General features: G+C 43.5%; 1 protein-coding gene across 7 annotated transcripts in view; it reads left to right on the top strand.

Annotated features, from left to right (window-relative positions):
• FRMD1 (FERM domain containing 1) overlaps nucleotides 1-12,745 on the top strand; it is a 67,435-nt gene extending 54,690 nt beyond the window's left edge. For 5 of the 7 annotated variants that reach the window (XM_073337950.1, XM_073337952.1, XM_073337949.1 and 2 more), the window contains exons 8-14: nucleotides 1,273-1,338; nucleotides 1,529-1,597; nucleotides 1,784-1,958; nucleotides 7,683-8,018; nucleotides 8,160-8,288; nucleotides 9,078-9,157; nucleotides 11,349-12,745. In XM_073337950.1, coding sequence (XP_073194051.1) covers nucleotides 1,273-1,338; nucleotides 1,529-1,597; nucleotides 1,784-1,958; nucleotides 7,683-8,018; nucleotides 8,160-8,288; nucleotides 9,078-9,157; nucleotides 11,349-11,636 — 1,143 coding nt within the window. In that variant the 3' untranslated portion in view covers nucleotides 11,637-12,745. Of the gene's footprint in view, nucleotides 1-1,272; nucleotides 1,339-1,528; nucleotides 1,598-1,783; nucleotides 1,959-7,682; nucleotides 8,019-8,159; nucleotides 8,289-8,856; nucleotides 8,918-9,077; nucleotides 9,158-11,348 lie in introns of those variants that run through there. The other 2 variants (XM_073337954.1, XM_073337955.1) reach the window with 2 other exon arrangements.
• The last annotated feature ends 292 nt before the right edge of the window (nucleotides 12,746-13,037 follow it).

Raw genomic sequence — 13,037 nt, 5'->3', positions numbered from 1 at the left:
AAGCACCAGCCCATTTGGACAGTGTGTCAGAGGAGCCAGCTGCTGGTGGCTTGTGTGACAGTGCATTGTGTCAACTCATGGGAGACGTGCGCTTAAGAGCAGTCTCACATCTCCTGGTGTCTAAGCTGGCGAGGCTCACATCTGCATCCCCTCTCCAGGCCAATTTATGGATTAGATAAAGCTGACACCTTTCAAACCATTTTAAATTAGACTTCCACCTTCTGCCTCCCTCTTTTCCCACCCCATCCCCAGTAGAGGGGAAGTTAAGTATAGTTGCATGAGGCCTGTATCTTAACCAGTGCAGGATGGGAATAGTGGAAGTTTTAATGTTAAGGTCTGAGCTTTATTACCGTGGTTTGGAGTTATTCTGTTTTAGTTCCCAAGAAATTCCATCCCCTCCTCTGATAGGGGAGGTGTGTGCGACTCTCTCTCTATCTCTGGCATGTCTTAGGAGGTATATGTTGCTTAAGGAAATAAAAAGAATCCAGAACATGTTTACACGAACTAATCTCAAATAGAATAGAACTGCCAATGGTACAGCACATGTGTCCATCAAGTTGTAGCACCAGTACAACAGGATAAGGATCCTAATAATTCTTTAAAAGCCTTAAGTATAAAACTGTGCTACAGCATATACTGAGGTCAGAGAGAAAATGCTAAAAAGTTAGACCCAAAGCTGCGTTAACCAACAGCCAAGTCATTCCACCTATGAGGCTTTATTAACCCCCTGCTGCTGAACTGCACCTCCAGGTTGCAGCAGGGCCACTAGTGGGAACATTTCTGCCCTGGCAAGGAGGACCTGGGACAAGCGAACCTAATAAGTTTGTTTCAGTCTCTACTGTGCTGTGCAGATAAGGGAAGAGTGGGCGTGTTCCTGGGGATAGCAGTGGAAGCAGATTGAAGTAAGGGGCAATCGGCTACAAATAACCACTTTGTTAAATAAAGGACTGTGCTCTAAATTCAGTAAAGCCATTGGATTCCACTTCAGTGACTGCATGTTGTCTTAGGTGTTCAGTATATGGTGAAACTCTCAAGACCCCAGCATGAAAAGAACTACACAAGTGTGATGTTTAATTCAGTGCAAGTGTTTTTCAATGTGAAAATGGACGCACAAAACCCAGCCAAACGGGAAGGGGGACATATGAAATTCTAATAACTTGTGCTGAATTGGGATAACCTTGCTGCGGCTCTGTTACAGTACCTACCAAAGTCAGGGAAGGTCTCTGTGTGTATGGGTTACCTTTTTGACCTCAGACCTTTATGTCCTTGTAGGATAAGAAGGAAGATCGCCCGACAGTTGTCCTGGGCCTCACCCTTAAAGGAATTCACATCTATCAGGTAACAGAATGAAATGAAAGCTATTGATGTACCATTAACTCCATCTAGCCCTCAGCACCCCCTTCTCCCTGTCTCCTTTATGTTCACCAGACTCTGTATTTCACATTCTTGATTGCGTGTGAATTCCTTGCAACCCCTCCCCCCTTATATATGCTAGCCCTTGTGTCATTGTGTGCTTGATATGTTGCAGGAGATGAACCATGTCAGCCAGCTGCTCTACGACTTCCCCTGGTCACATATTGGGAAACTTGCGTTTCTGGTGAGTGTAGCGGAATACGGACCATCTGTCTGGAAGGCAGGCAGCCTGGAACCTGGCAAAGCTGTTGGCTTGCCTGCATTTCCGTGCCAAGCTTTACTAGTAAAAATAAAAATGTGTTGATCTTTGCCACTGACTGAAAACATGCCTCTCCTCATTGTTCTGGGATCACTCCTTCTGTTTGTTCAGGGGAAAAAATTTGAGATCCAGCCGGACGGTTTGCCCTCTGCCCGGAAGCTGGTGTACTATACAGGTTGCCCTTTCCGGTCACGGCACTTGCTGCAGCTCCTGAGCAACAGCCACCGACTCTTTCTGAACATCCAGCCAGTGCTGAAGCAGATCCAAAAGCTGGAGGAGGCTGAAGGTACGTGATGGGGAGCAGACCCCTTTGGGGAGGGGAAAAGAGCCAGGAAGGAAGGTAGGTAGGTTTGTTACTGTTACTTCATAGTGGCTTCTTATTTGATAGCCTTCCTGTCATGAAAGTGAAGATGGTGAGAGGAAGGAGAGGGGATCAGGTTTGTTCCCATTGGATAGCATGAAATGGTTATGACTCCCACTGCAGGACTTGGGTTTTCTCTTACTAGAGACTGTGTTCAGGAAACAAAGGGAGATTTCCTCCTTTTCTGAAGTGAGTGGTGATTCTCGCTCGTTGGCTGCTCAACTCACATAAACTTGTCACCTTGAGATATTTTTGATATTTAGTAAGTTCTGAAAAAGATTTGAATTGTAGGATCTCCAGTTACTCAAGGTATGCTACAAATCATGGTCACGCTTCTGTATTAAAGGTACCATTTATGAAGGGTTGCTAAATGGTTAATCAATTGCTATAGATTGATAGAGTCCAGCCGTTCAGGAGGTTACTTCATAACCATCTGGAGCATGTTTGTAAAATGAGCAACAACATCTAATATATTTTTAAACATACCCTTAATATATAAATTGTGATTAAAATGGTACGAGCTGTCAATCCTGTGGCTTCCGGGTTTAAGATGATTCCAAGAAGGGTCCAGGAAGCAACTTCTTCCTGTGGTATAGTATTGCTCACTTGGGTTAATTATGGGGAATTTATATCTGTCTCTGAACCAGTGAGCATTGGCTATCCTGAGTCAGGATACAGGGCAAGATGACCCATTGGTCACTTCTCGTATGGTCCTTTTCAGTGTTCCGTTTTTTGTGTTAACTGTTAATCGCAATTACCGTGTGTAAAGGAGGTCACTGAGGAATATGGGTTCCAATCAATGGCATGTGACCGTCATCCGCTAAAGAATGCTGTTAGAACACTAACACAATGCATGTGGGCAGGGTAATGTATGACTGCCATTATGGAGGTTTTGCACCTTCCTCTGTGGTATCTGGTGCTGACCACTGTACCAGACAGGATATTGGGCATGATGGACCATTGGTCTCAACCCAGTCTGGCAAATCTTTTAATATTTGTGAAAACAAAATGCAGCAGGTTTGGAAATATATAAATGTCAGGAGTCAAAGTGGGCTCTATTTGACTCACTCACTCCCCCTCCGATTGTTCTTTCCCATTCGCTTCTGGCTTATTTAGGACTCGATTCTGTGAGGTGCTGAGCACCAACTCCCATTGACTTTAATGGGAGTTCAGTGCATACATAATTCCGTTTCTTGTACAGATTTCAAGTCCTATCCACACAAGAAAATTGACCCATTGCTGATAATGACTGTGAGCAGTAAGTTCCCCCAGGACTAGTGTTTTGGAAATAGCTTTATCCCCTCTCCTATTCTAGCATTTAAACACCTTTGAACACCAATAAAGGAGGACCCCTGCGGACAACTGTTTTCAGTGATGGGTCAGTTTCCTAGTGCAGATGGGCTCAATCTTGCCACCGCTGAATTAATTGGGAGTTTTGCTTTTAAAAAGCAAGGGAGCAGGATCGGTCCCTAAACTACTAAGTGCTTGGACATACAGAACCTACTTTCTCGGCCTGCCACACAAGCTACCTTGCTCATCAAAATACTTCGCACATTGTCTTAATTTTAGTGAGACATTTTCAGCTCCACAGAACTTATAACTGGTTATTGTTTTTCATTTTAAGAATGATCATTGCAGGTTGCCTAGCTAACATAGCTCTCAACCAAAATGTGTCTGTTTTACTCCACACCTGGGGTGAATCTCTCCCTATCTGGCTGCTCTAATTCACCAGATCTTAGCTAAGATGTAAATTATGCATCTCAGAAATAGTGTTAATAGCCAGCTGGGTGTCCCCTAATCCATCAGAATACACAGTATATAAAAATGTGGTGGTACTGTTTTTGCTTCTGTTGGTTTTTAATACCTAATGTATGATTCTTCTTCCCTGCCTCATGTTCTTGGTGCTCTGCTGATTTACAATCATTTGGATTAATATTTGCTGTCTGTAAATAAGTTCAAATGTCCATTAAATGGGGACAATGATACTAACACACCCTTACAAGCCTAGGGGCTATGTAAGTGCTAAGTATTATGAATTTAAAACTATTAATTCTGAATGACTGAACACATGGTTAACTGGAGGGGATGACACTTCAGAATGTTAAATATGCAGTCACTGTTATACAACTTTACTTTTTTTAATAAAAAAAAAAAACAATCCTCAACTTAACTTTGCAAGCCCTCTCTCAGTGGAGCCACAAAATCTAAATCAAAGTTAATAGTCAGGACTTTCAAAAGGGACAAGTGGTGTGGTTTATATATATATATATTTTTTTTTTGGATTCCCAGCTTGACACATTTACAGGGCCTGATTTTCAGAGTGGGGAATACTTTTCACTCTCTGAAAATCAGTTACCTTCAAGACTGCTTAAGTTGGGCACCCAAAATTCCTGTTCACTGAAGAAGAAGAAGAAAAATTAGCCAGAGTTTGTGCAGCTTCATTAGTTCCTTTTCCCAACAAAACCTGATAGACCCTTTAAGTTCCCAGCTGTTCCTGATGTCATGAGCAGCTCCTCTCTCCATGTTCAAAAAAAGCTATAGTGGCTCAAAGTCCAATATCTCTGCTTCAGTGGACTTAACCACTGAAATTCCTCTCAAATGTGGAAACCAGGATTGTTTGAAGGAGTGGGAGGTCTGTTACACCTCACTGTTGAGAAGCAGACTGAATGGCATTGGAGTAGGATGACAAGACTTTCTAAGGAGACAGTTGGGATCTGGGGTGGGAGAGGGACTTTTCTTCAAGTTCTTCCTTTTTTTTATGTTGGCTTGAGAAGGAAAGGTGAGGAGTGTATGGAAGAATGGCCGGGAACAGCTTGCATGGAAAAGAACACCCCTTCCTGGTTTCCCTGTCTCTTTCAGTTTGGTATCTAAAGCAGTAGCCCTGGCAATAATTTCAGTTGCCTAAGGTTAACAGTATGTACAGCCACAGCATAATGACTCATTCAGCCAGCTAGGCTTGTATTTTAAAGTATTGCTGATCTCCTCCTCCTCCTCCTCCTCACGTAAATCCAGTATTGAAAAGTGATTCTGGGAAAAAATCCAAAGAATCCATTTGTCTTGGGATGGGGAGCACTTTGTGGACGCTCATGATCGCCCTTATTTATCTTGGCAGTTGAACTGCTTAACGCAAACTAGTGAGCATGAGGGTATAAAAATGGGGGAGAGGGGAAGGGTACAGTTGCCTGCTTTTAGTCCTTAGGAAAGCTGTGTGATATCCAGAGCTCTAGGCATTAGACAGAGCTCAACATAATGTGGAGAAGACTGAGGTCATGTCACTTAATGATAGGTGGAGCAGGGACATTGTGCATTGCTTGCAAGGAAAAGGCTGAAGTCCTTAAGAATCTGGATGTTAAAGCAATTCATTGTATAGGGTAGCTCCCTTCTCTTCCCACCTCCTAAAGGTTGTTAAAAAGGACTTCAGTAGGTTGAGTTCACTTCTGTTGCCCACCAGTAGAAGATGGGATGTAACCCAGGCATCCACCTGGTGATCTGGTTCAGTTTCACTTTTTTCCTCCTTGTTCCTTTTTCTGCCACAGCCTTGCCCTCTTACTGTTGAGTTTGCTTTCCTCTTTCTTCCACCACAGTTACACAATGGATGCAATTAAACACAGCACTAAGCACTAGTGACAAGTTTGAGGTGACCGGTATGCCTGAAGGGAGTGGGGGGTGCAGAAGAATGAGAGATGAGGGGGGGGGGCGGATAAACCAGCAAAAGGAATGTGATGGTAGCTTACATATGTGTGAGTGCATAAAGGGCTCAGCAGTGACTCACTAAAGAGACTGTCTAAAAAAAAAAACAAAACCTAAAGCTCTGTGGTATGTGGTTCCCAACCCCGCCAGACTTCACAAGTCCTCAGAGGAAGGTGGATTAGAGCTGGCTTTAGCATTCACTGAGCCCCAAACAGGGGTTGGTGAAAATGGGCCACATGCTGCCTCCCTTTCCCATCCCACTGCCAGGTAGGTAAGTTGTTTTGCTTTAACCTCGTTTAAACACTCTTTAGTAATCATTCCAGCGTATGTCCTAACTCTTCATAAACATTGCAGACATGCATCATGGAAGAATATTAATGATCAGTGAGTTATTAGTTCTCAAATGATACCTCACCCAGCATATTTTGCACAAAGCTTATTATGATAGCGTGTAGGATGTGACAGGGTGCTTGGTGTCACAGCTACTCAAGCCCTCTCCTCTGGGCTGTGCCAGCTCTCTTTGCCTTGCAAGTTAATAATAGATGCACCCCAGTCCCCAAGCCCCTTTGAAGCATTCCCGTGTGAAACCCAGCCCCTGACACTGGTGAAAGGATTGAGATTTTACTAGAAACAAGAGTGTGATGAAAACAAATGGTAACTTACAATACAAAACACAATCATAAAATGTGAATGTGGATCTGCACTTAATAGTTACCTTTCTTATCTAATAAAGTAGGTTTTCCTCCCCTAAAGTTTGTCTGTTGCAGAGTTGGCTGGCTTCACAGGAATCAGGATCCAGTATTTAATGAGAACACTCCTGTTCCTCAAGATGTCTCTTCAGTGCATGGATCCACAGTGTCTTTCCAAATTCTCTCTTATAAAGAAACAGGTTTTTGTCTTTACTCATAGGAAGGGTGGTCTCCTGTCTGTTTCAGTTGTTCGCAGTTGTCTCCATTGGCTTTCCACTGAAAGTCTTGGAGCAAGGCCAGTCAGTTCAACCTTGCATTGCATCACTGGGTAAACAGGGTGGGGTGACACCTCCCTCCTGCCTGAATGGGCCATCATGAGACATATCCCCTGGTGACTAACTTTTTACTCCCAGCCCATAAACTAGTCATGCAGTATAAATACATGATTCCTTCAATATTACCCATACAGATACCTTGCAATGAATATGAACCTTGATAGGTTACAAGTTTCTGTAGATACCTTAGATGTTACTCCTTATGGATAACTATCCTGCAAGTCGTGTTTGGTGTCCATGAGCTTGTCAGGTCTGAGGTGAGAGTTGTTTGTGAAGATCAGGGGACTCTTTGCCAAGGAGCCTCTGTGTCACATGCAATAGTGTTGCAGACCCACCATCTAATCTGTAGATTGATGTAGGAGCTGATGCACATGGGAGGATCTTTGGCTGAGGAGGATCTGTTTAACTTTTAGGCCTTCTGTTCTGCCAGAGTAGTGGAAAGGGGCTGAAGCAAAGAAGAAAATTTGGTCCTTGTTTGTGCTTAATACTGGCCCTGGGGATGGTCTGTTTGGTGTAGAGAGCCAAGCATCTCGCTATCGCTTGTTTGAATGACCCCAGGACCTGCTATAGAAATTTGTGGGGAGGGACCCAATTAAGATATGTTCCCAGTGGTGGCATAGCCTCATGTTCCCTTTCTTCCACTGCCTACCACTTATACACAATTCCCTTGTGCCCCTACAGTTGCGCCGAACCCACCCATTTCTTTCAGATTATGGGCCCTTCACTGATCAGCGTGCTGAGACGGCAACAGACCACAGTCCCACATTAAATTCAGGACAGTCTCCCTTCTTGAGGGTCCTACTCCTTACAATGGTTTTCTCTAGAGCAGGAATCATGGTGAAGAGAATCAATTAATTTTAGGACCTCGGTTTGGATTTAATTTCTTTTATCTCCAATTGGTTCCTTTTCCCCTCTGCCCCCCCCCCCCCCCGTAGAGAAGAAGCGTTATCGGGAATCCTACATCAGTGACACTCTGGAGATGGACCTTGACCCCTCGGATAAACACTCCCACAGCAGTGGAAGCAGTGGGGGCAGCCGGAGGAACAATAGACTATCTCGTCAATCAACTGGGAGCCACGGCAGCTCGCACACGTCTGGCATCGAGGCTGATTCGAGGCACAGGATGTCAGTGGAAATGTCAGTGGATGAGCCCTTTGGTATCGAACGGGTTCATCGGAAGGAGAAATCATGCAGCTCGACTGTTAGCTATGGCAGCTCTGGCATTGGCAGTGGTAGCAAAGGGAGAGCTGAAGATGACTCTCAGGATGACGGTAAGGAAGTTGGGGTGGGGGGGGCATGTGGTGTTTAACAACCTTGGTCCCATGCTGTTGTGCTAGAAAGGAGGAGGTAATGAAACTTCAAATGACTTGGTAGAGCAGAGACCTGACATTAACCGCTCTTCTCTCTTCCAGAGGTTGAGCTGGCAGTGGATGAGCCAGAGGAGGTGCCTGTGGATGAACCTGTAGAGAGAAACCAGTTGGAGGAGGCAGCTAAAGGAGAGTCTGTCAGTTCTCTTGCTTTAGATGCACTTTGCTGTCAAGGTGAGTTGGCTTTCTGTAGTCATTCCGTGTGCCTCTCGAGGTTGTGTGTAGTTTCATGGAGATGTGCGTGGCAAGCACAGAATTATCCAGAAGAGATTCCAAGGCAGGCATACTGGGAATTGACTTTCAGTGCTACAGTTCAGTTATCTCTTTGTGGCTTAAGACCAGACTGGAAGCCAGGTCCTATAGAGGTGAAATGCAGGTGTGCTATATTATACGGCAACATAGTCCCTGTCTTCCAGAATGGCCTCTGTTTTTCCCTTGCCCATCTCAGATTTTTTTTTTCAATTGATTCATGAACATCTCTTCTGTGTGACTTGAAAATGTATGTAAGCCTTTCCAGCAAAGGAATTAACTGATGTACATTATGAAAGGCAGACGTGTTCAATCACAAATTGTTGAGCTTGGTGAGGTTCTGTGGCCTGTTATGTTAGGCCTCCAGTGATCATAGTGGTCCCTTCTGACCCATGAATCTGTCACATTCCAAGCGTTAAAGCCGGGTGAGAATGATGTGAATATGAAACTAGGGAGTTGAAATAGCCCTGATAATGCTGTTTTTCTAATTCAGCCTTTTGGCCTCAGCCCTGAGATTGAAGGACCCATGAGTATTAGTGACTGAAACAACATCTGTGAGTGTCTTTCAAATGAGCTTGGGAGGTGCGTGGTATGGGACTAGCTGAATGTTGTAACTGTCTGAGGAGATATATTGTAAATTGCCTTTTCACATGAACTGCTGTAAATGTTTCAGTGCAAATCTATAATCTGAATTCCAATCTCTTCCTCTGGCAGCCCTTAAGCAGAAGCCTCTCCCTGTGGTACAAGTCACACTGCTAAAAATGAGAGGCCAAAGTGTGGATTCCCTTCATCAGGTGAGAGGAAACAGCAGGCTAGTGGATCTGACTGTGGATATTGGGCCAAATTCTGCTCTCCTTTACACAACTTCAAATCAAGTCGGAGGGGCTACTCTGGATTTACTCTGGCATAAGTGAGACCAGAAGTTGACCAGTAATTACTACTAGAGATGGGATGAGGAGGCAACATTTGGATCCAAATTTATAATGAGAAGGTTTGGAGTGAGCAAGACTGAAATCTTGCAAACTGTCCTTTAGATTTAGGCTTCCAAAAAGGAAACAGAAAATAAACCACTTTGACTTTTGAGTCCAAACCAGAGCCAAGACCGTTTGGGTGATTTTGGATTTGAGAGGCAAACTCAATTTCCTCTCTGCTCCTAAAGTTGGAAGAGGTTCAAAGCTGAGGGACTGGTTTTGCTCCATCTGTAATTATTACTGTTTGTTTCATTGTGCTGCTTGTTTGCTGAAGTTTTCTGTGTACGTTTCTTTTCCCTAAGTCTCTAAGAAAAAGAAACTATGTATGGCAAAAGAATGTACTGTGTCTTAAGCAATACTGGCTTGCCCTCTGAAAAACCTCTTACATTTAAAAACTTCTGTAAACCTTTTTATATTTCAAAGTGTGGCTATAGTAATAGAAAAAACTTTAATATGACTCTATCATGGGGATCCCCAGTTATTCCCTCCAAGTCCAAACCAAACTTGCTCAGCTAAGAAAATCTAACTCTTTCCCCCCCCCCCCCTCCGCCCCCCCAAAATGCGAACACACACACGCTAATGCTCTCGCTCTCTAAAAAATCAATCTGGGTCTTTCTGCCTCTTTGGTCAACAGTGATAAATAATCTCCAATTGGAGTTTACCTGTTTTTTATTGATCCATTAGGCTAGACTAAAATCCATCTTATTCTTCCAAAACTGTTGGTTCTTCAGGGCAAACCATAGTAAAAACTTATTTCTGCTGTCGAGTTGAATAGAGGTGACTCGGACACACAGGGAGCAGACGAGTTCAGTAAGATGTGCTGTTTTTACATTAGTCTGTTTCTGACCACACACTTGCAGTGCTTTCCACTGGTGATATTCAGTCTATTTTGGCCCCAGATTCAGACACCTTAAGAGTTTTTTATAAGAATAGTTCTGATTTAAATATAGGTTTGATAACACATTTCAAGGGATCTTTTCTTTCTGATGGCTGCCTCTTTTGCCAGCATATATATGGAATAGTCAATTTGTGACTTTGGGTCTTTTTTCTTATATACAAGGCTGTGTAACTGAATAACTGTATTATCGGTAGGATTTTCGAAAGCACTCTGTGTTTGAATTCTTTTCTCTCTCAAGGCAGAGCTGGGGTGGTCAGCCTGGCATAGCAGAAGAGTTGAGCCAATGCTGAGTGCTTTTGAAATTGTGTGTGTGTGTGTGTGTGAGAGAGAGAGAGAGAGAGAGAGAGAGAGAGAGAGAGAAATTAAATAGAAATGTTTGTGTATATATATATTTATCGATACATGTGGACAAAGTTTTATGTCTGCATTGATAAGGTAAGTATATTTTGTTTGAATGCTATATTTCTAGAATTTAATCTTAAAACCAATTTAAGGAATAACTATCAAGAGCCAGGGCTGGTCAGTAATTCCTCAGTAAAGGCCAGGTCACTATTGCTCATGCTAAATGAATTTAGCCTTTTTAAATGCTCCTGCTGGTACACTGCTCCGATTTTTCCATTTCTGTGTAATGTGTGGATTAATTGTACTTGGCATTTGTGTTGGCATTAGGCACAAAGCTCATCAGTTTTCACAGTTGCTTTCTGAACCTTCCTTTTAGCTCATAAAATCTTAGTGGACCCAATCCCAATGTTTTCTAGTGCTTGTTTTTCATATGTAGCCAGAAGCTGACCTCCCCAGCTCTGCCAGGAAGTGTCACTTCAGCCACACTTAACTCCTGTCAGATGCTCCATTCATTGTACTTGACACTGGGGACACAGTGTACAGAGATCAGAATCTGAATGAAATAGAAGGGCAGTTTAGTGAATTCACAATTTCATCATGGTTCACAGCTTCTGCATGTAGACAGTGCCCTTTAGAAAGCTGATGGGGAGGGGTGTGGTTTGAGGGAACAGGAACAGTTTAAGGATGAGCATTAGGAGCCAGCATCCTTAGGCTATGTAATGCTGTGTTTCAGCTCATAGTCATTTCCTCGTTTGTGTCTTACTGAACCGTCAGGTGAGACAGCCTAAAGACCGGAGCTGCTCAGACCAGCACAGCCAGAGTTTGGATGACATCCGTCTTTACAAGCATCGGCATCCACCACTAAGCTCCACGTTATCTTCGGACACCTCCCACAGCTACACGTTTGGTTGTGCACTGGAGGATAAGCTGGCCAACTACGGCTGCGTTTATTCAACAGCAGACTGCAAAACCAAGTCCGCCCTCTATGGAAAGAGATCCATGAACTGCCTGTCTCTGGATCTCTTGGGAGAAGACCAGCTGCCGGAGGAGTTTGTAGTGTAGCCAGGTCGGCAAGGTCCTAACCAAGGAGACGGCTCATTAGGGAAATAAAAGCTACTATATATACCTCATCAATGCACGATACATTGCTTTTGTTCTCGCAGGTGATTGGTAAATGACTTTTGTACCCTATTAAGGGATATATAAGTAGTGCCACAACCCAACAAACCTGACAAAAGTGCAAGTTTATTACAGGGGAGCACTTTAATTAAAAAGAAAAATACTGGCATTGGAATATCTGTCCTCTACCCAGCGCACTGTTAAAATGGACTGCCCCAATAGAACAGACAACTTTTTTGTTTAAAATACCAGTGGACAGTTGGCCCAAAACGTCTAATAAGCTAATAGCACAGAGAGCACATTGAATTGACTTCCCTGAAAAGAACTACGGATTCCACATAGTTTGTTTTTTTTTAAGCCACCTACTTCCTGACCTTTTGTGCCCATAATGTTGCACTAATCAAGTGTGTTGGTCCCCTTAAATTCACTGTACTGAGGCACCGCTGTCAACTGTCTGTTTTCTCCTAGAACATATCTCAGCCCATCAACAACTGGGATGGACCTTCTGTAGCTCTGTAATATCTAGAACCCTGTCCTGCTCCCTTTGAAATCAGTGGAAGCTTCACTGTTGACTTCACTAGGAGCAGGATCTGCCCTATTGTGGGTTTGTTTCTAGATTCCCTCCCCAACCAAGACAAAAACATACCAGCAATTGTACCACTGTTTTTTTTTAAACTGCATTTTAGAGCAGCGAAGCCACTGGCCACTAACTATTGCTACAAACCTCCAGTAATGATCCCTAGATACAGTCTTCCTCCTTGTTATTGTTGGAAAACAGGATGACTCCGCTGCTTCCGGCAGTTTGGATTTTGAGGAAGTCATGACGAAAGTGCTAATTGATTGGCTTTTCAGGAAAGAAGTGTGGCTGGAGAAGTTGTCCAGGTATGATCGCATCTACTTGAATCAGGGCACTTTTAAAAAAAAAACTCCATTCCGTATAAATTCACCCTCTGAGTTTTGGAGGCCGAACATGGAGAAATAGATTTCAGAGGATGGCTAAAGTAGTTAATAGTGATTATGCCCACTTTTGATTTTGATTGGGGCATTCAACTGGTGAAGGGTGACTGTAAGGCACCTGATGATAGATGTTTGTGGTGGTTTCTGTGTCCAGAGGTTATGATTTGGGGTTTTTTGAGTGCTATGGAGCTGTACCAGTGTTGTGTGAAAGGATACGTGCACTGGTACTATATGATAAAAAGGGCTCATATTAGGTCTGGAGATGAAATGCTTTCTGCCTTCATTCACAAAAGTGATGCTATGTTATTTTGCCCCCTTTTTTTCCCACCTGCAGTACTTAGGGGAAAAGGGAGTGACACAACCACCTATAACCCCATGGCCAGGCTG

The sequence above is a fragment of the Lepidochelys kempii genome, chromosome 3, assembly GCF_965140265.1.
Source record: "Lepidochelys kempii isolate rLepKem1 chromosome 3, rLepKem1.hap2, whole genome shotgun sequence".
NCBI classification, from domain to species: domain Eukaryota; kingdom Metazoa; phylum Chordata; order Testudines; family Cheloniidae; genus Lepidochelys; species Lepidochelys kempii.
The sequence above is the reverse complement of the archived record's forward strand: the minus strand, read 5'-3'. Positions and strand labels throughout refer to the sequence as shown.